Raw genomic sequence first — 20,712 nt, forward strand, 5'->3', positions numbered from 1 at the left:
TAACCCTCCCAGTCCACCAGGTACTGGAATCCGCGTCCCCTCCTTCTAGAGTCCAAAATACGATTGACAGAAAAGGTGGGTTCCCCATCAACAAGTCGTGGCGGCGGGGGAACCGGGACCGGCGGGTTAATGCGTGCCTGAAACACAGGTTTTATTTTAGACAGATGAAAGGTAGGATGAATTCTCCTATACGCCGGAGGAAGCTTGAGCCGGACCGCCACCGGACTAATGATCCTGGTGACTTTGAACGGGCCGATAAATTTGGGGGCAAGCTTGTTCGAAACGGATCGGAGTGGAATGTTCTTAGTAGAAAGCCACACTCTTTGGCCAACGACGTATACCGGAGGCTTCGACCGGTGGCGATCGGCCTTAGCCTTGGTGCGCGCCCCCACCCGGAGAAGAGTCTCACGGGCCCTGCTCCATGCGTGACGGCACCTCTGGATGAAAGCGTGAGCGGAGGGAACAGTGACCTCGGACTCCGTACTGGGAAAGATAGGTGGCTGGTAACCTAAACTACACTCAAACGGAGAGAGACCCGTGGCTGCCACTGGCAACGAATTGTGAGCGTACTCAACCATAGAGAGTTGTTGACTCCAGGAAGAGGGATTCTTAGAAACCAAACATCGCAACACTCTCTCCAAATCTTGGTTGGCCCTCTCTGTTTGACCGTTGCTCTGGGGATGAAACCCTGAAGACAGGCTGACACTCGCTCCCAGTAACCTACAAAACTCTTGCCAAAACTTGGACACAAATTGGGGCCCCCTGTCAGAAACTACGTCCATCGGCAGGCCATGTAAGCGAAAGACGTGATCCACGACAGTTACCGCTGTCTCCTTGGCAGATGGTAATTTAGGCAAGGGAATAAAATGAGCCGCCTTCGAGAACCGGTCCACCACGGTCAAAACAACCGTCTTGCCCTGGGAGGGCGGGAGGGCGGTAACAAAATCTAGCGCGATGTGGGACCAGGGTCTCGAAGGGACCGACAGCGGTTGGAGTAACCCATCTGGGGGTCGATTAGAAGTCTTCCCAGTGGCACAAACCGAGCAAGCCAAGACAAAACTGTGAATGTCACGAGCCATCAGTGGCCACCAAAAGCGTTGCTTAACCAAAAAGCTAGTGCGGCTGACTCCTGGATGACACGCTACGTTGGAGCAATGTCCCCACCGAATAACATCGGACCGACACCCCTCCGGCACAAACAACCGATTAGGCGGGCAACCGGGCGGAGGCGTTACCCCTTCTAAGGCCGTTTTGACCCTCGATTCAACCTCCCATGTGAGTGTGGAGACCACTAGGGTCCCGGGTAGGATGCACTCGGGAGTGGATGGGCGTTCGGAATGGTCAAAAATGCGAGAAAGGGAATCGGGTTTGACATTCTTGGAACCCGGGCGATACGAGAGAGAGAAGTCAAAACGTCCGAAAAAGAGTGCCCACCGCGCCTGCCTGGAGTTGAGTCGCTTGGCGGTTCTGATATATTCTAAATTCTTGTGATCGGTCCAAACTATAAAAGGTACCCCCGAACCCTCTAACCAATGGCGCCACTCCTCCAGTGCTAACTTCACTGCCAACAACTCTCTGTTGCCAATGTCGTAGTTGCGTTCCGCAGGTGATAACCGATGGGAAAGGAACGCGCAAGGGTGCATCTTGTCGTCAGAAGAGGAACGTTGGGAAAGTACCGCACCTACCCCCACCTCTGAAGCGTCCACCTCCACCACGAACTGACGCGAGGGATCGGGAGCTATGAGGATGGGAGCCGAAACAAAGCGGCTCTTGAGTTTGGTGAATGCAGCCTCGGCTGTATCGGACCACCTGAACGTCACTCTGGGGGAGGTTAAGGCGGTAAGAGGAGCGACTATCTGGCTAAAGTTGCGAACGAAACGCCGGTAGAAATTGGCGAATCCCAGAAACCTCTGTAGGGCCTTACGGGAATCTGGGCTTGGCCAATCCACCACAGCCTTAACCTTGTCAGGATCCATGCGAATACCTTCAGTCGAGACGATGTAACCTAGGAATGGAACGGATTGTGCATGAAAAATGCATTTCTCCGCCTTGACAAAAAGTCCATTCTCCAACAACCTCTGAAGCACTCGTCTGACGTGCTGAACGTGTTCCTGGAGAGAAGAAGAAAAAATCAGTATGTCATCCAGGTAAACATATATGAACTGATCAATCATATCTCTCAGCACGTCATTGACTAGTGCCTGGAAAACCGCTGGGGAGTTGGATAGCCCAAAAGGCATGACCAAATATTCGAAGTGCCCTCTGGGGGTGTTAAACGCGGTCTTCCATTCGTCCCCCCCCCTTATGCGAACCAAATGATATGCATTCCGTAAATCCAACTTAGTGAACACGGATGCTCCCTGTAACCTTTCAAAAGCTGAGGACATCAACGGTAAGGGATAGGTATTCTTCACTGTGATGTTATTCAACCCACGGTAATCAATGCAAGGACGCAGAGAACCGTCCTTCTTCCCCACAAAGAAGAACCCGGCCCCCGCTGGAGAAGAGGAAGGACGAATGAATCCAGATGCCAGAGAATCAGAGATGTATCTCTCCATAGCCTCCCTCTCAGGAACAGAGAGTGAATATAACTTGCCTTTAGGCGGAGACTCACCTGGCAATAATTCTATTGCACAGTCATAGGGACGATGCGGAGGAAGAGAAGCAGCACGGGACTTACTGAACACCTCCTTCAGGTCGAGGTATTCAACGGGCACGTTAGACAAATCCACTGCCTCCTCTAGAAACACAGAATCAGACACAGACGAACAAGCAGACACCAAACAGGACTCAAGGCACTTGTTACTCCACATGGATATAGAGTTATGACCCCAGTCAACTCTGGGGTTGTGTTGGGTGAGCCAAGGGTGGCCGAGAACTAATGGTGCAAGGGGTGAGTCCATGAGTAGAAATGATAGTGTCTCAGTGTGATTGCCAGAAGTGATGAGTGTGATAGGTTCAGTGGTGTGAGAAATGTTAGGGAGTTCTTGACCATTGAGAGCGTTGACGGATATCTTGTGCGAGAGTGAGGTGATAGGAATCTGGAGTTTGTGAGCGAGCTTGAAGTCCATGAAATTACCCTCTGCTCCTGAATCCAGTAAGGCTTGGGTGTCGTGCGTGTGGGTGGCCCATCTTAGTCTTACCGAGAGGAGAGTAGATGATGAGGTCTTCTCTGTGGTGACACCACCCGATAGTAGCCTCATGCTTACTACCGGGCCTGATCTTTTACCGGGCAGGAGTGGATAAAGTGGCCCGCTCTACCACAGTAGAGACAGAGTCCTTGGGATCTCCGCCTCTCCCTCTCTTCCCGGGAGAGGCGAGCTCTCCCCAGCTGCATGGGTTCGTGAGCGGAGGCTGAACTGGCCGTGTTCCCGCCGCTGGCATGCCAGCCCTCCGTGTTGTTATACGGTCTGTTAGGGCATGCTCGGTGGCCAATACGACTCAGACGAGCGTCGACCCTCAAGGCTAGTTCCACTAGTCCATTTAAATTCCTGGGAAGGTCCAGAACATAAATCTCCTTCTGGATCCGGTCCTCCAGCCCATGCAGGAACATGTCCCACTGCGCCTCCTCGTTCCACTGACACTCTGCGGCCAGAGTGCGGAATTGGATGGAGTATTCCGATACTGAACGGTCTCCTTGGCGAAGGTCAGCGAGTAGTCTGGCCGCCTCCCTACCCGCCACGGCCCGATCGAAGACCCTTCTCATCTCCTCGGAGAGTGTCTGGAAAGAGGTGCAGCATGGGTCCTGGTTCGCCCACACCGCTGTTCCCCAAAGAGCCGCTTTGCCTGATAGCAGTGTGAGTACGAATGCTACCTTAGACTGTTCACGGTTGAAGGTCCGTGGCTGCAACGAGAATTGCATGGAACATCTCGTAAGAAAAGCTCTGCAATAGTCAGGATCACCTGAATAACCCTCTGGTGTCGGTAGCCGTGGCTCTAGCTGGGAATCCGGCTCTGGCGGGGCGGGTTGAACTGCCGGTGTAGGTGGCGCAGCGAGACCCCTCAGATGTTGTAATTGTTGGGTCAGCTGGGACACCTGCGTCACAAGGGCTTGTACTGCCTGACCTGTGCTGGAGATGTTCTCCTCTTGTTGATCCATTCTCGTGATACTGCGGGAAATGAATTCGGTCAGACTCGTTGAACTCGCTGCATCCATGGTCTGGTCAGATCGTTCTGTGACAATACAGAGGCGGATGCAAGATGCAAGCAACGATGGTTTAATGAATACAGTTTACAGCAGCAACAGGACAGACTGACTGTACTCAGACGGAATCCGACCCAGGGACTAGGGCGCATCTTCCGATGATAGCGTGCTGAGAAATCCAGGGGAGTGTGTCCGGATGTGTAGGAGGGAGCACAGCAGATAATCCACACAAGGGCGGTGAGAGATGAGTACGGACACACGACACAAACTCAGAGAAGTAACAACGATCTGACAACAAGAAACACTGGTTACAGAACATATAAAGGGAAGATAAGTGATTCCAGCTGGCACAGACAATCAGGCCGAGATTGGGAACCACGCCCACACAAACGAGAGAGAGAGAGAGAGAGAGAGAGAGAGAGAGAGAGAGAGAGAGAGAGAGAGAGAGAGAGAGAGAGAGAGAGAGAGAGAGAGAGAGAGAGAGAGAGAGAGAGAGAGAGAGAGAGAGAGAGAGAGAGAGAGAGAGAGAGAGAGAGAGAGAGAGAGAGAGAGAGGGGCAGTGGATTCATGAACCGTGACATATAGATCCTAGTTAATTGCTTAAATGGATAGGCTTAGCTATAGTTACAATCCTAGTAAAAACTGATTTGAACTTGATTCCATAGGTTGGATTTCAACGGGTTCTACACAGAGCGCCTTGAGAGGATGGCTATAGAGAGAAGTCAGAAGGCTGCTGCATAGCACTGTTTTATGTGAGTGTTCATGATGGTCACCCACTCTATAAGTATTTATTTCTCAGACTCATGCCCATATCAAAAACCAACTTCAAAGACGACATACCTCTCCACATCAAAAACATGAAGCTGTCAAACATAAAGCTGTTTAGTGTTTTATTCAAGAAACTATCACCATAGATTTGACTATATGGTGTTTTCCCCTTCATGGGCATAGGAATAAATAATCATGAACTGTATGAATTTCTCTCAGAAGAAGTTAAAGAAAACCTGGACCTCTATATGGGTAACTTGTTTTTTACCTTGTGAAAATTGTTTTTGTGTTTTAATTGTTCAATAAAAAAAAATGAAATGTCCCCAAGCATTCTCTTTGTGATCTTTGTTTCCAGAATTCAAACATTCCTAGGTAACAGTAAACAGTATTAATAATCTGGACCGGTTTTCCGGTAAAATGTGATGTCATGATTGCTACACGCAACGGCTGCCCTTTGCTGATAACGTAGGCTACATAACGGAGAGGCGGGACTGGTACCTTAGAGAGCTGCTTAATGTCTGTGTTCAGTATCCGTGCAATACAGCACACTTGAGAAACTCAGGGATATTACGCTCCAGCCATGCGATACACTCTATATATATTCCTGTTATGCATCATCTATTGTGGTAAGTTTAACATATATAATTATGGTTTAATATGTACTATCTGAAGTTTTTTAAATATAAAATAATGGGCTAATTATGAACAATTGAATGAAATACAAAAATGTGTATTTTGCTGTACAGTACTGTATTTATAAGGACCTAATTAGCGCATCTGTTAGGATAATAACGCAATTTGACATATATAACATTGCAATGTTTAGAACTCGTTTGATGCTCGTCGTATGATCAATGTCTAGACTTTAAATTAATAGCAATTACTATAAGAAATAGATAAACGTTATAATAGGTCTGGATGTCTGTTCTTTTAGTTGTACTGGTCAAGGGCGCACGGACATTAGATCACGTGGAGCGCTACGATGTCGTCCGACCTCAGAGACTGACTGGTCGGGTCAAAAGAAACATTTTCTCAAACCAGGTGCTTACATCCCGTTATTTTTTCTCTATAACTATGTAACAGTGGTTCCTGTAAATTAGAGAAATACAGTATTTCAAATCCCCAATAAAGACAACTAACAACATCTTACCTATAGGTTTATCCTGATGGGCTACAATATGTATTAACCATTTCTGGAGAGAACCACACAATTCATCTTGACAAAAATAGGTACATTATTTTAACCATCCACTAATTACTAGATGTGTTTTGGTAGCAAGTTTAGTAGCAGTTGTTTATAATTGTTCTTTTCATAGGCAACTTATTGGGAGGCATTACACTGAAACGAACTATTCCGAAGATGGAAAGCGGGTGACAACATTTCCAAATTATGAGGTATCGGAGCCATTAAATATAATAGCCCAGATTTGTGTCACTTTGTTTTGTTTCATTCAAGAGAAGCTCTTTGTTTTGTTTCAATTCAAGAGAAGCTCTACTTTTACTAATTTAAACTTCCTTTAGGACCACTGCTATTATCATGGTCATATTCAAGGCATTGAAGATTCATCTGTTAGTGTTGGAATCTGTTCTGGCATTAGGTAAGTGAGTATTTCTGCATATTTCCCTTTTTTCTATTGGCAGTTTCTGAACTTTCTGAACTAGTTGGCAATCAATAGATTTCTCAGGAAATCAAACTTCTCATTTGAGAAATTCAACATTGCTATAGACATTTGTGGTTGAAATTATTTTTGAAAGCGGTCTTAGACATTTAGAAATGTACCTGTCTTTTATGATGTAGCCTCTGCTGGCATTTCACCTACAAGACAATGATTAGAGTTGCTATACTGAATAGCTTACTGCCTTTGATGTTGATTATTCATACTATATCATATAATTGGAGTAACAATGCTATTTTAATTGGGGAGAAACCGATTGTCCGTGCCTTGTAATTCCACACTCAGTAAACCGCTCACTGATGTGTCTTTCCAGTGGCTTTGTGAGGGCTGAGCAGAAGGTCTACTTGATTGAGCCTTTAGGAGACTCTGCCGATGGGGAACATGCTCTGTACAGGCAGGAGCACCTCAGAACCAACAAGGCCAGCTGTGGTCACTCCAACGACAGCACGGTCTATGACCACGACCAGGGCCCGGCTCCCAGACTCTCGGGCCTCTTCAAGTCCAAAGGCTGGGTATGCAGTTACTTACTGCTGCTTCCTTTTGTTACTTAGTTGCAACAATACACATCCAAAGATAGTGTTCAGAGTTCATGTTTTCTACTAGTTGTATTCATCTTGTAAGGTGAGTCCAGTGTTTTCTTATCTCCCTTTTTTTATTTTTTTTTATTTTAGAAAAGTAAACCCATCACTGGACCTCAAAGATTTGTGGAGATGTATCTGGTGGCTGACTACACAGAGGTATATTATGTATCAACATAGATTTTATAGTTTGAAATGTTCCATTTGCCCTCAAATTTTGTGCACAAAGTGATTTACATCCCTGTTAGTGAGCATTTCTCCTTTGCCAAGATAATCCATCCACATGGCATATCAAGAAGCTGATTTAAACAGCACGATCATTACACAGGTGCGCTTTGTGCTGGGGATAATAAAAGGCCACTCTAAAATGGGTAGTTTTGTCACACAACACAATACCACAGATGTCTCAAGTTTTGACGGAGTGTGCAGTTGGCACGCTGACTGCAGGAATGTCCACCAGAACTGATGCCAGAGAATTTAAGGTTCATTTCTCTACCAGAAACCGCTCCAACGTTGTTTTAGAGAATTTGGCAGTACATCCGACCGGCCTCACAACAGCAGACCATGTGTAACCACGTCAGCCCAGGACCTCCACATCCAGCTTCTTCACCTGCAGGATCGTCTGAAACCAGTCACCAGGACAACTGATGAAACTGAGGAATATTTCTGTCCGTAATAAAGCCCTTTTGTGGGTGGGCTTGGCTCCCAAGTGGGTGGGCCTGTGCCCTCCCAGGCCCCCACCCATGTCTGTGCCGCTGCCCAGTCATGTGAAAACCATAGACTACTGAATGTATTTCAATTGTCTGATTTCCTTATATGTAACTATAACTCTGTAAAATGGTTGCATGTTTAATTTATATATTTTTAAAATATTTTTCAGTACAAAATATTTGGAAGCGAAACCAAAACTCGGATGCTGGAAATTGCCAATCATGTTGATAAGGTACCTTTTCAAGGAAGTCATCTACTTGTGTGTCGTTTTGTATGTTTGTATGTGAATGGCTGCATAAGCATAGTTAGGGCCAGGAGATTTACCTGACCAGGTCCAGGCTCTAGTTATAGGCACTTTATTGAATTGCTTACTGTTTATAATCCGAGTTTAGGGCCAGGAGTTTTCCCACCTAGCTCTAGTACGTGTATCTTATATTCATGAAGGAGTTATTGAAAAGATCGCCGTCTCTGCTTCCTAGTTGTATCGGCCATTGAACATCCGGGTCATGCTGGTGGGGTTGGAGATGTGGACTACCAGGGATCACATTGACGTCACAGCCAGTCCTGAGAACACCCTGGATAGGTTTCTCCAGTGGCGTCAAGACGACCTTCTAAAGAGGGTAAAGCATGACAATGCCCAGTTTGTCACGTGAGTAATTAGCCTTATCTTAATTTTTTGTGTTGATGAAAGGAACTGGATTAAAAATTAATCACAATTCTCCCATGACATTATTGTTTGATATTATGTACTGTAAAAAATGTAAATATAAAATGTTGTTTTTAATGCATAAAATTAGAACGATAGACAAATGTCTCGTTTTTTAGAACGATGGACAAATTCTACAGCTTTTCCCCAACATTTTGTTGTTTTTAACAGTGGTAAAGATTTCTTGGGCGATACTGTCGGACTGGCAAATAAACTTGCCATGTGCACTGGAAGTTCAGGTGCAGTCAACCAGGACCACAATAGAAACCCAATTGGCATTGCCTCGACCATTGCTCATGAGATGGGCCACAACCTGGGCATGTCCCATGATACTTCAGGCTGCACCTGTGGGACATCGCTGTACAACGACAACTGTGTCATGGCAGATCGGCTCAGGTAAAGACAAAAACACTCATACATTACACAATTACTCACAAAATCAAATCAAATTTTATTTATTACATACACATGGTTAGCAGATGTTAATGCGAGTGCAGCGAAATGCTTGTGCTTCTAGTTCCGACAATGCAGTAATAACCAACGAGTAACCTAACAATTCCACAACTACTACCTTATACACTCAAGTGTAAAGGGATAAAGAATATGTACATAAAGATATATGAATGTGTGATGGTACAGAACGGCATAGGGAAGATGCAGTAGATGGTATAGAGTACAGTATATACATATGAGATGAGTAATGTAGGGTATATAAACATTATATTAAGTGGCATTGTTTAAAGTGGCTGGTGATACATGTATTACATAAAGATGGCAAGATGCAGTAGATGATATAGAGTACAGTATATACATATACATATGAGATGAGTAATGTAGGGTATGTAAACATTATATTAAGTGGCATTGTTTAAAGTGGCTAGTGATACATTTTTACATCAATTTCCATCAATTTCCATTATTAAAGAGGCTGGAGTTGAGTCTGTATGTTGGCAGCAGCCACTCAATGTTAATGGTGGCTGTTTAACAGTCTGATGGCCTTGAGATAGAAGCTGTTTTTCAGTCTCTCGGTCCCTGCTTTGATGCACCTGTACTGACCTCGCCTTCTGGATGATAGCGGGGTGAACAGGCAGTGGCTCGGGTGGTTGTTATCCTTGATGATCTTTATGGCCTTCCTGTGACATCGGGTGGTGTAGGTGTCCTGGAGGGCAGGTAGTTTGCCCCCGGTGATGCGTTGTGCAGACCTCACTACCCTCTGGAGAGCCTTAAGGTTGTGGGCGGAGCAGTTGCCGTACCAGGCGGTGATACAGCCCGACAGGATGCTCTCGATTGTGCATCTGTAGAAGTTTGTGAGTGCTTTTGGTGACAAGCCGAATTTCTTCAGCCTCCTGAGGTTGAAGAGGCACTGCTGCGCCTTCTTCACAACGCTGTCTGTGTGGGTGGACCAATTCAGTTTGTCTGTGATGTGTACGCCGAGGAACTTAAAACTTACTACCCTCTCCACTACTGTCCCGTCGATGTGGATAGGGGGGTGCTCCCTCTGCTGTTTCCTGAAGTCCACAATCATCTCCTTTGTTTTGTTGACGTTGAGTGTGAGGTTATTTTCCTGACACCACACTCCGAGGGCCCTCACCTCCTCCCTGTAGGCCGTCTCGTCGTTGTTGGTAATCAAGCCTACCACTGTAGTGTCGTCCGCAAACTTGATGATTGAGTTGGAGCGTGCATGGCCACGCAGTCGTGGGTGAACAGGGAGTACAGGAGAGGGCTCAGAACGCACCCTTGTGGACGCACAGAACGCACTCCAGTGTTGAGGATCAGCGGGGTGGAGATGTTGTTACCTACCCTCACCACCTGGGGGTGGCTGTAAGGAAGTCCAGTACCCAGTTGCACAGGGCGGGGTCAAGACCCAGGGTCTCGAGCTTGATCACGAGTTTGGAGGGTACTATGGTGTTAAATGCTGAGCTGTAGTCAATGAACAGCATTCTCACATAGGTATTCCTCTTGTCCAGATGGGTTAGGGCAGTGTGCAGTGTGGTTGCGATTGCGTCGTCTGTGGACCTATTGGGGCGGTAAGCAAATTGGAGTGGGTCAAGGGTGTTAGGTAGGGTGGAGGTGATATGGTCCTTGACTAGTCTCTCAAAGCACTTCATGATGACGGAAGTGAGGTAGTCATTTAGCTCAGTTACCTTAGCTTTCTTGGGAACAGGAACAATGGTGGCCCTCTTGAAGCATGTGGGAACAGCAGACTGGGATAAGGATTGATTGAATATGTCCGTAAACACACCAGCCAGCTGGTCTGCGCATGCTCTGAGGACGCAGCTGGGGATGCCGTCTGGGCCTGCAGCCTTGCGAGGGTTAACACGTTTAAATGTTTTACTCAAGTCGGCTGCAGTGAAGGAGAGCCCGCAGGTTTTGGTAGCGGGCCGTGTCAGTGGCACTGTATTGTCCTCAAAGCGAGCAAAAAAGTTATTTAGTCTGCCTGGGAGCAAGACATCCTGGTCCGCGACACATTGACACACTGAGTCATTTCCTATGTTATTATGTTAGTCATTCTAAAGTGAGCTATCATTCCCACACCTTCAGGTCAGTGTACCCAGAGCTGTTCAGTGGCTGCAGTCAGGAGCAGCTGAGTGACTTCCTGGAGAGAGCCAATCCCAGCTGTCTGCAGGACACACCCGGCTCTGACAAGCTGTATGTGGGGCCTGCCTGTGGCAATGCCTTTCTGGACCCTGGAGAGGAGTGTGACTGTGGAACTGTGGAGGTTAGTCAGGCTCCATGTACAGTACCAGTCAAAAGTTTGGACACACCTACTCATTCCAGGGTTTTTCTTTATTTGTACTATTTTCTACATTGTAGAATAATAGTCAAGACATCAAAACAATGAAATAACACATGGAATCATGTAGTAACCAAAAAAGTGTTAAACAAATCAAAATATATTTGAGATTTGAGATTCTTCAAAGTAGCCACCCTTCGCCTTGAACACAGCTTTGCACACACTTGGCATTCTCTCAACCAGCTTCATGAATGCATTTCAATTAACAAGTGTGTCTTGTTAAAAATTCAGTTGTAGAATCTCTTTCCTTCGTAATGCGTTTGAGACAATCAGTTGTGTTGTGACAAGGTAGGGGTGGTATACAAAAGATAGTCCTATTTAGTAAACGACCAAGTCAAATAAGCAAAGATAAACGACAGTCCATCATTACTATAAGACATGATGGTTAATCAATCCAGAAAATGTCAAGAACTCTTCAAGTGCAGTTGCAAAAACCATCAAGCGCTATGATGAAATTGGCTCTCATGAGGACCGCCACAGGAAAGGAAGACCCAGAGTTACTTCTGCTGCAGAGGATAAGTTCATTAGAGTTAACTCCACCTCAGATTGCAGCCCAAATAAATGCTTCACAGAGTTCAAGTAACATACACATCTCAACATAAACTGTTCAGAGGAGACTGCGTGAATCAGGCCTTCATGGTCCAATTGCTTCAAAGAAACCACTACTAAAGGACACCAATGAGAAGAAGAGATTTTCTTGGGCCAAGAAACGCGAGCAATGGACATTAGACCGGTTGAAATCTGTCCTTTAGTCTGATGGGTCCAAATTTTAGATTTTTGGTTCCAACCTCCATGTCTTTGTGAGATGCAGAGTAGGTGAACGAATTATCTCCCCATGTGTGGTTCCCACCGTGAAGCATGGAGGAGGAGGTGTGGGGGTGCTTTGCTAGTGACTCTGTCTGTGATTTTATTTAGAATTCCAGGCACACTTAACCAGCATGGCTACCACAACACTCAGCAGCATGCGCCATCCCATCTGGTTTGTGCTTAGTGGGACTATCATTTGTTTTTCAACAGGACAATGACCCAACACACCTCCAGGCTGTGTAAGGGCTATTTGACTAAAGAGAGTGATGGAGTGCTGCATCAGAGGACCTGACCTCTGCAGTCACCCAACCTCAACCCAATTGAGATGGTTTGGGATGAGTTGGACCTCAGAGTGAAGGAAAAGCAGCCAACAAGTGCTCAGCATATGTGGGAACTCCTTCAAGACTGTTGGAAAAGCATTCCTCATGAAGCTGGTTGAGAGAATGCCAAGACTGTGCAAAGCTGTCATCAAGGCTAAATGTGGCTAAAAATATAAAACCCTTGAATGAGTAGGTGTGTCCAAACGTTTGACTGGTACTGTATGTACACTGCCATTGATTATATTGTCTTACACTATTCCTCTGACTCAATCAAAGGTTTGGCTTTGTTATAAGGATGACAAACATTTTCAAACGCATATGAAAGGGAGACAAAATATACACATGCACGAATGCTTTGCACCGTAAATGAAATTTTTTGGGGTGACTGACTTTTATAAATAATTCATTTGACAGTGGTAAGATGAAATAGTTATTTTGTCTTTTGTCTCGGACTGGTGTGTCTTTTGTCCCTCCCAGGAGTGTAAGAATCCCTGCTGTGACCCCACAACCTGTCGCCTCACTGAGGGATCCAGCTGTGATCATGGAACATGCTGCGAAAACTGCCAAGTAAGTGCATTTTTGATCTTTATGTAAAACCATATTCAAATCTGGGTGCTTTATTAAACGTATGATTGAATGACTCAGACCAGCTGGTAACGTCCATCTCTGATCTCTCTCTGCTCACCACGACTCAGACAGACACACCCAACCAACTGCAACTAATAACCACCAGTAACAAAAAAAGAACATAGCCATAAGAGAAGTAGGGTTTGGCTCCATAAAGAGCAGATGGGTGGATTGAGAAACCAGGGTTGGGATGCTAGCAATAATGTGTTTCCCTGTACTGTACTGTCCATTTCCTTCCTCCTTCCAAAATGACAGACAGGGGACTGTAAGAAGCGGGCCTAGTCAGTCATCAAATAAAATCTGTACTGTATGAACCACCAAGAATCATACTCTTTGCTGTAGTAGTAGTAGTGTCCGACTTTTAGCAGACATTTATGTTAGCTGTATTAGTTATTAATCTGTTAGGAAGTTACTTACTCAACCTATTCTAAAACGTATTTTTAAAGAAAATTTGTATTTTCCGAATGGATAAAAGGAACATCACATTTTTTGATAGTTCTGACTGGTTCTTAATATTTGTTCTCCATTCAACCTTCAGCTTAAACAGGCAACCAGTTTGTGTAGAGCAGCTTCCAGTGATTGTGACCTGGCAGAGTATTGCACTGGAACTTCAGAGCATTGCCCAGAAGATACCTTTAAAATGAACGGGAAACCTTGCAACTATAGTCAGGGGTACTGCTACAATGGGCAATGCCCAACACTTCAGCAACACTGCAAGAGACTATGGGGACCAGGTACTTGTCTTTACTGTTTTAAGTACATAGCCAATGATGTTTCTTATCAATTATCTATTCATTTACACTACACTAGTTACGACATAGCGCAACCATCCATAACCATATGATGTTATTTCATTAACACAAAGCAGAACCCTTCCAGAAACAAAATAGACCTAGATATAATCTCATTCAGTTAGTGCAAGTTAAACGTCATATTGTGATTTGTGCAATGATGATAATCTGCAGTAAGGATTCCTGTCATATCCTGTGGAACCAAGAATCATAACTCTCATCTCTCTTATCTTCTAGCGGCACAAGTAGGCACGGATTCCTGCTTTAATCTAAACCTGGGTGGCATTGAAGGTGCCCACTGCGGAAGGACCAAATACGGCTTTGTGCGTTGCACACCACAGTATGTCCACTCCCATCTGTCACATTGACTTCCTGTGTTTTGACATTTCCATTTCCTGACATTTCACTTCACAATATGATCACACAATGTTCCTCCCAAGGCAATTTACAAATAATAGAAAACAACTATTACAAGACTTCCGTAGGTTTGTGTTGTTAAGAAAGACATTGTCATATTATTTTCTTCTCCTAGGAATATAAAATGTGGAACGCTATTTTGCTCGGGAGGGGATGAGTATCCCATCACTGGGCAGAAGGCCTCCTATACAATGAGGGGAACATGCAACATAGCAGTGGACCAGGATAAGATAAGAGCCCTCGACATGGTCCCAACAGGAACCAAATGTGGAATGAATGAGGTAAGACTGTTTCTGAATTCCAAATCATCCCTTGAGAGGGCCTTATTGGAATTCATATGAGTGTGCAAATGAAGTGAACAATTCATCTTTGTTTCCATAGGTTTGCTATGATCACAAATGCCAAGATGTCAAAGTCTATGGTAAAACGGAGGACTGTTCATCAAAATGCCACAACAATGGGGTGAGTGCATTGATTGTTGATTTTGAGTTGTTAGTAAACTTCCGCTAGAATTGTTTGAACATTGTCATCACAATCATGGCTCTCTTTTGTTAGGTGTGCAACAACAAGGGACAGTGCCACTGTAACCCAGGTTGGGCTCCACCCTACTGTGACGTCAAGTATTCAGACTTGCCTCAAGGTATGCCTCATTCACTCTGTTGTGACATGCATTGTGGTTTATTTATTTCATATCATGTGTTACATTTTGTAAAGGTAAACCTGAACAGTTGATAAAAATTGACATCTTTTAATGATTAGTAATGTTTTGGTTTTGCAGACCAATTTGGGGTGGTAGCTGGTGTCTCTGCAGCAATAGCTGTCTTGTTGCTGCTCACTTTCCTGGTTGCAGGACTGATGTGCTGCAAGAAGGACAAAAGAGAGAACTACATTTTCAAAAGGTGAGTTTTTTTCCGCCAATGTATCATTTTTAATTTTTTTGTGAATGCCTCTTCAGTTGTCATTTCAAATGATTTGGTACACAATCAACAAATTGATGTGTTATGTATTGATCTGTATTTGAAGGAAAGTCCACTCTACTCCGGGCCAGTTGAACCCAATGTTCCAGGAGCAGAGTGGGAAGGGTAATCCCCTTAGCAAGCCCCCGCAAATCAGCCAACCCACCTTCATGGAGTCATCTGCAACACAAGCCTGCATCCCTCTGTTTGTCACTGTGGTCCCTTCCAGGCCCCCTCCACAGGTGAGCTGCATTACCACAACATTATCTCAACATTACCACTAGTCCAGGCAGATTGATAAAGGCCTATTATGTGGAGTCATTTGTAGTATCATGTTACACATAACATACATATGCAGTTGAAGTCGGAAGTTTACATTACACTTAGGTTGGAGTCATTAAAACTATTTTTTTAACCACTCCACAAATTTCTTGTTAACGAACTATAGTTTTGGCAAGTCGGTTAGGACATCTACTTTGCATGACACAAAGGAATTGTTCCAACAATTGTTTACAGACAGATTATTTCACTTATAATTAACTGTATCACAATTCCAGTTGAATTTACTTACACTAAATTGACTGTGCCTTTAAACAGCTTGGAAAATTCCAGAACATTTTGTAATGACTTTAGAAGCTTCTGATAGGCTAATTGACATCATTTGAGTCAATTGGAGGTGTACCTGTGGATGTATTTCAAGGCCTACCTTCAAACTCAATGCCTCTTTGCTTGACATCATGGGAAAATCAAAAGAAATCAGCCAAGACCTCAGAAAACAAATTGTAGAATTCCACAAGTCGGGTTCATCCTTGGGAGCAATTTCCAAATGCCTGAAGGTACCACGTTCATCTGTACAAACAATAGTACGCAAGTATAAACACCATGGGACCACGCAGCCGTCATATCGCTCAGGAAAGAGACGCGTTCTGTCTCCTAGAGATGAACTTACTTTGGTGCGAAAAGTGCAAATCAATCCCAGAACAACAGCAAAGGACCTTGTGAAGATGCTGGAGGAAACAGGTACATAAGTATCTATATCCACAGTAAAACGAGTCCTATATCGACATAACCTGAAAGGCCGCTCAGCAAGGATGAAGCCACTGCTCCAAAACCGCCATAAAAAAGCCAGACTACGGTTTGTAACTGCACATGGGAACAAAAGATCGTACTTTTTGGAGAAATGTCCTCTGATCTGATGAAACAAAAATATAACTATTTGGCCATAATGACCATCATTATCTTTAGAGGAAAAAGGGGGAGGCTTGCACGCTGAAGAACACCATCCCAACCGTGAAGCACGGGGGTGGCAGCATCAGGTTGTCGGGGTGCTTTGCTGCAGGAGGGACTGGTGCACTTCACAAAATAGATGGCATCATGAGGTAGGAAAATTATTTGGATATATTGAAGCAACATCTCAAGACATCAGTCAGGAAGTTAAAGCTTGGTCGCAAATGGGTCTTCCAAATGGACAATGACCCCAAGCATACTTCCAAAGTTGTGGCAAAATGGCTTAAGGACAACAAAATCGAGGTATTGGAGTGGCCATCACAAAGCCCTGATCCCATAGAAAATTGGTGGGTAGAACTGAAACAGCGTGTGTGAGGAAGGAGGCCTACAAAACTGACTCAGTTACACCATGTCTGTCAGGAGGAATGGGCCGAAATTCACTCAAATAAAGTGGTGATCCTAACTTACCTAAAACAGGGAATCCTTACTAGGATTAAATGTCAGGAATTGTGAAAACTGAGTTTAAATGTATTTGGCTAAGGTCTATGTAAACTTCAACTGTATGTAGTTCCTATGTAATATATAATAATATCAACAAGAATTTCAACAGCTGCTGAACTCATAGAGATAGCCTGCCTAAAGTAATGTGGGTATGTTTTGAGTAAACTAAGGATATTTGGAAAGGAAAATAAATGCAGACTAAGCGGAGAACAATATTTTGTCTTCCAGCCACCAAAGAGCTTGCCTGCAGTGCTGCCACAGTCTTGCATTGAACCGGTGAGCTATGTCAATTGAAATACTGAAACATATCATGTTACTAAACTCAGGAATCTTAGAAACGTACTGTATACTGACGTACCAAACTTGTACAAACATTTTCTTTATTCAATTTTTTTATCAGACTAAACCCCTACCTCCATCAAAGCCTTTGCCGACTCTGAGTAGCACACCGGTAAGTCATTTCAGCCATTACAGTTAATAACATGTTGACATTTAATAACAACTGTATAACAATTAACTACATGGTCTCTACACAGTCTTATCATGAACTCATTATCAATTGGTGTATATTGTTCTGTTAGAAAATCAAGCATGTTGTCCCAGTGCCACCAGTCAAGGCCACAGCACCAATGGTACCCATTAAATACCCACAAGTAAGTGTTCATTTAACACACTTATTATAGTCATGTCTTTTGTCTCCTGAAATCATGACATAGCACGAAAGTAAAATAAAAAAATTACTTTGTTGGTAATTCCTTATGAAACCAGAATTGAAGGGCATGTTTCAAGATGACCGTCTAACTGATCCCTGTGTGTTCAGCAGACCTCAGGTGGAGCAAGCCACAAGATTGCACTGAAGCCTCCCCCCATGCCACGTCAATGATGACTACTGCATGTAGCAGTATGTTGACTCATAGGAAGACAGACCTTTGATGAGCCCAGTTCTTGTTTCAGACTCTAGGAGGTCCTGAATGACCGAGCCTAATATCAACTGTGGAGAATGTCTTTGAAAACTCAACATCAACATAGCGATGTCTCAGAATGTGCTTCTCAACCACTGTGGAAAAGTGGTTTGGAAAATGCTGGAACAGATTGCTGGTGCATTTCTCATGCAGTGTTTTTCTTTCTTCAATTATTGTATGTAAAAAAGAAAACATGTTACAGTAGACCATTCCCTTTGACATGAACCTAGCAGTTTCACTCGTTTTTATAGGTTGCCTCTGTTTGCACTTTTTACAAGGGGGAGAGCCTAATTCTACTTTGGAATTCTTGTACTTATGAATGTTAATTTACTGTTTCATGATCTCAAGCCAGTGTGCCTTTAAAAAAATAAGTATTACATTGATGTTAGTTCTTTTTTCAAGATATTACAAATGAATGGTACATGTGAGAGGTACAGTGCCTTCAGAAAGTATTCACACCTCTTGACTTTTTCCACATGTTGTTGTTACAAAGTGGGATATAAATGGATTTAATTGTCATTTATTGTCAACGATCTACACAAATCTAATGTCAAAGTGGAATATCTTGATTTAGATAAGTATTCAACCTCCTGAGTCAATACATGTTAGAATCACCTTTTGCAGCGATTACAGCTGTGAGTCTTTCTGGGTGATTTTAAGGGACAGATTCCGACCCGAGTTAAGCACATAAATGGAACGTAAATTCAATTTTCTGCACTTTTCTCTATGTGTATTCTGACCTTGATCTTAAGCAGGAGAATAGCATGCTATTCACCTCCTATTCAGTTTGGGTAGACATTGAATAAATGAAGGTGTGTCTACAGATATGCCATATTCTGACCTTGACTTAATTCCCTAATAATTCCACCACCTTTTTACATGCGAGGAAACCATGAATAATGTCTAGCAAACCTACCGGTTCCAAGTGGATGGAAATAACACTATTCTCTCCATGCACTAAAATTTACAACTTGACAACAGCTATTGATAAGTGATACAGAAATTAGTCATCTGTTTGGATAAAATATAAACGCAACATGAAACAATTTCAAAGATTTTACTGAGTTACAGTTCATATAAGGAAATCAGTCAATTTAAATCAATTCATTAGGTCCTAGTCTATAGATTTCACATGACTGGGAATACAGATATGCATCAGTTGGTCAAGGATACCTTGGAAAAAAACAGGGTCGTTTAGATGAATGGCACGACAATGGGCCTCAGGATAGCTTATGCCTGCCCATACCATAACCCCAATGACACTACCAAAACGAGGGAAGTTAACCGGAAATAACCATGTTGCCTGGGTACCACCAACATGTTCCTGACCAGTGAACTTGACAAACAAGCCAGTTATACAGCTCTTCGTGTGGTAAGCAGCAACAATCGAACTAGAACAAGCTTAGGCTTAAATTATAGTCCTTACTGTGAAGGAGAAGAACACTTCCTATGCCCCTTTCCTGAGTTTAAGCAGCTCTCGATGGAGAAGGTCAGCTATTGGTCTCAGTTAAAGGCCTGGAGGTGTGCCCCCCCATGCAACACCTTCAAGGAGTTACACCTCACCGTGCTACATGAGGTCATACCGCAAGAGCACAGGAACGTCCTTATGGTCAGCACCGACACAGCCGAGACGGGGGTCCTATACCTTGACCGCCCAAACCGCTCACCACGAGTGACATTAAAAGTGGTCACTCATCCTACATCATGGTGAGGAGGCGATGGAGACATTCTTGATGACAGCTCTGAACGATCCATTCTCCCTGCTGCTGCCTACTGCCGTGGGTTACAGTAGAGGGTGAACCAGAGGCACTGAGCCTTTGAACTATACATCAAGATGTACGCCAAGTAAGCGGAACTTCTGCGTCATTCACCATATACCCTGAAGGAGACTGTTGCATCAAGTCCAAAATGCTTTCACAACAGGCAATCTCAGCCTAGCCCGAGCACACCTCCCCCTGACATGCTTCAGAGGAGGAACACATCTGAAGGCCTTGCCGCTTCCACAGATCCACAGGGCACAGCCTCTATTGCTCATAGGGTCTTACCATCCACATCTGCTGGTTCCCATCAATCCAGTCCATATTGGCCCTCTGGGAGGCCCTGTCACTGTCCAGCTTGGTTGGGTTGTGCAGTACCCGGCAAGCCTGATGCCACACACAGACGTCCAGCAATGCCTATTCTCTACCATTGTTTCCCCAGCCACTGAACTCCTGATGAATGTAGAAAAGCTATGGCAAGTGGACACATTCCTCCATCGAGACGAAAAGGAAGTCATACGTTCCAAACAAGATCAGTTTGCCTTGAATCTACTGGAAGAAAAGACCACAAGAATCTTGGTGGATGGGGTCCAGAGATATGCAAAGCCTCTACTCATGGCCCCCAAGTGCCCACAGCTTCATGCAACAAAACAAGCAGTGATGCCTTCCATTTGTGGCACTGAGCGTCGGTTGCTAAGGAATCTGAGGCTGGCCGAAGTCCACCATCAGGAGATCTAAAAGCTGGTAACCTCAGGCTATGTCACCAAACTCACTCCTGATGCTGAGGAAGGATCCCTGGAATTCTGGTTCCTGCTACACCACCTTGTTGAGCAACACACCGGCAAATGCAGACTAGTGTTCAACTGCTCCTATCAGCACATCAGTCAGATCCTGAACGAATGCCTCCTACCAGGACCAACACTTGGCCCTTCCCTGCTCTGAATGCTCCTCAGGTTTGGGCAACACACAG

At 44.4% G+C, this 20,712-nt stretch overlaps 1 protein-coding gene across 2 annotated transcripts; it reads left to right on the forward strand.

The window, feature by feature from the left end:
* The first annotated feature begins 5,373 nt into the window (after positions 1 to 5,373).
* Positions 5,374 to 18,825, forward strand: LOC109870523 (disintegrin and metalloproteinase domain-containing protein 8). 2 transcript variants are annotated; one of them, XM_020461053.2, is made up of 23 exons: positions 5,374 to 5,538; positions 5,847 to 5,953; positions 6,069 to 6,142; positions 6,229 to 6,307; positions 6,434 to 6,510; positions 6,902 to 7,100; positions 7,260 to 7,325; positions 8,047 to 8,109; positions 8,357 to 8,526; positions 8,755 to 8,979; positions 11,125 to 11,302; positions 12,982 to 13,071; positions 13,670 to 13,865; positions 14,160 to 14,262; positions 14,455 to 14,620; positions 14,721 to 14,801; positions 14,895 to 14,979; positions 15,118 to 15,238; positions 15,363 to 15,537; positions 17,252 to 17,299; positions 17,424 to 17,474; positions 17,605 to 17,676; positions 17,844 to 18,825. In XM_020461053.2, the coding sequence occupies exons 1-23, from the start codon at positions 5,493 to 5,495 to the stop codon at positions 17,904 to 17,906; spliced, it is 2,535 nt and encodes an 844-aa protein (XP_020316642.1). In that variant the 5' UTR covers positions 5,374 to 5,492; the 3' UTR covers positions 17,907 to 18,825. The 2 variants fall into 2 exon arrangements, with proteins under 2 accessions (XP_020316642.1, XP_020316643.1); XM_020461054.2 differs by having other exon boundaries at positions 5,405 to 5,538; positions 17,847 to 18,825.
* The last annotated feature ends 1,887 nt before the right edge of the window (positions 18,826 to 20,712 follow it).

The sequence above is a fragment of the Oncorhynchus kisutch genome, linkage group LG25 (assembly GCF_002021735.2).
Source record: "Oncorhynchus kisutch isolate 150728-3 linkage group LG25, Okis_V2, whole genome shotgun sequence".
In the NCBI taxonomy this organism is placed as follows: Eukaryota; Metazoa; Chordata; class Actinopteri; order Salmoniformes; family Salmonidae; genus Oncorhynchus; species Oncorhynchus kisutch.

Excerpts from the sequence above, each read along its gene's own strand:
- LOC109870523 (XM_020461053.2), top strand. The coding sequence starts at position 5,493 with ATGCGATACACTCTATATATATTCCTGTTATGCATCATCTATTGTG. Across the intron at positions 6,308-6,433 it reads CAACATTTCCAAATTATGAG|GACCACTGCTATTATCATGG; the intron begins GTATCGGAGCCA and ends AACTTCCTTTAG. Across the intron at positions 17,677-17,843 it reads TACCCATTAAATACCCACAA|CAGACCTCAGGTGGAGCAAG; the intron begins GTAAGTGTTCAT and ends CTGTGTGTTCAG.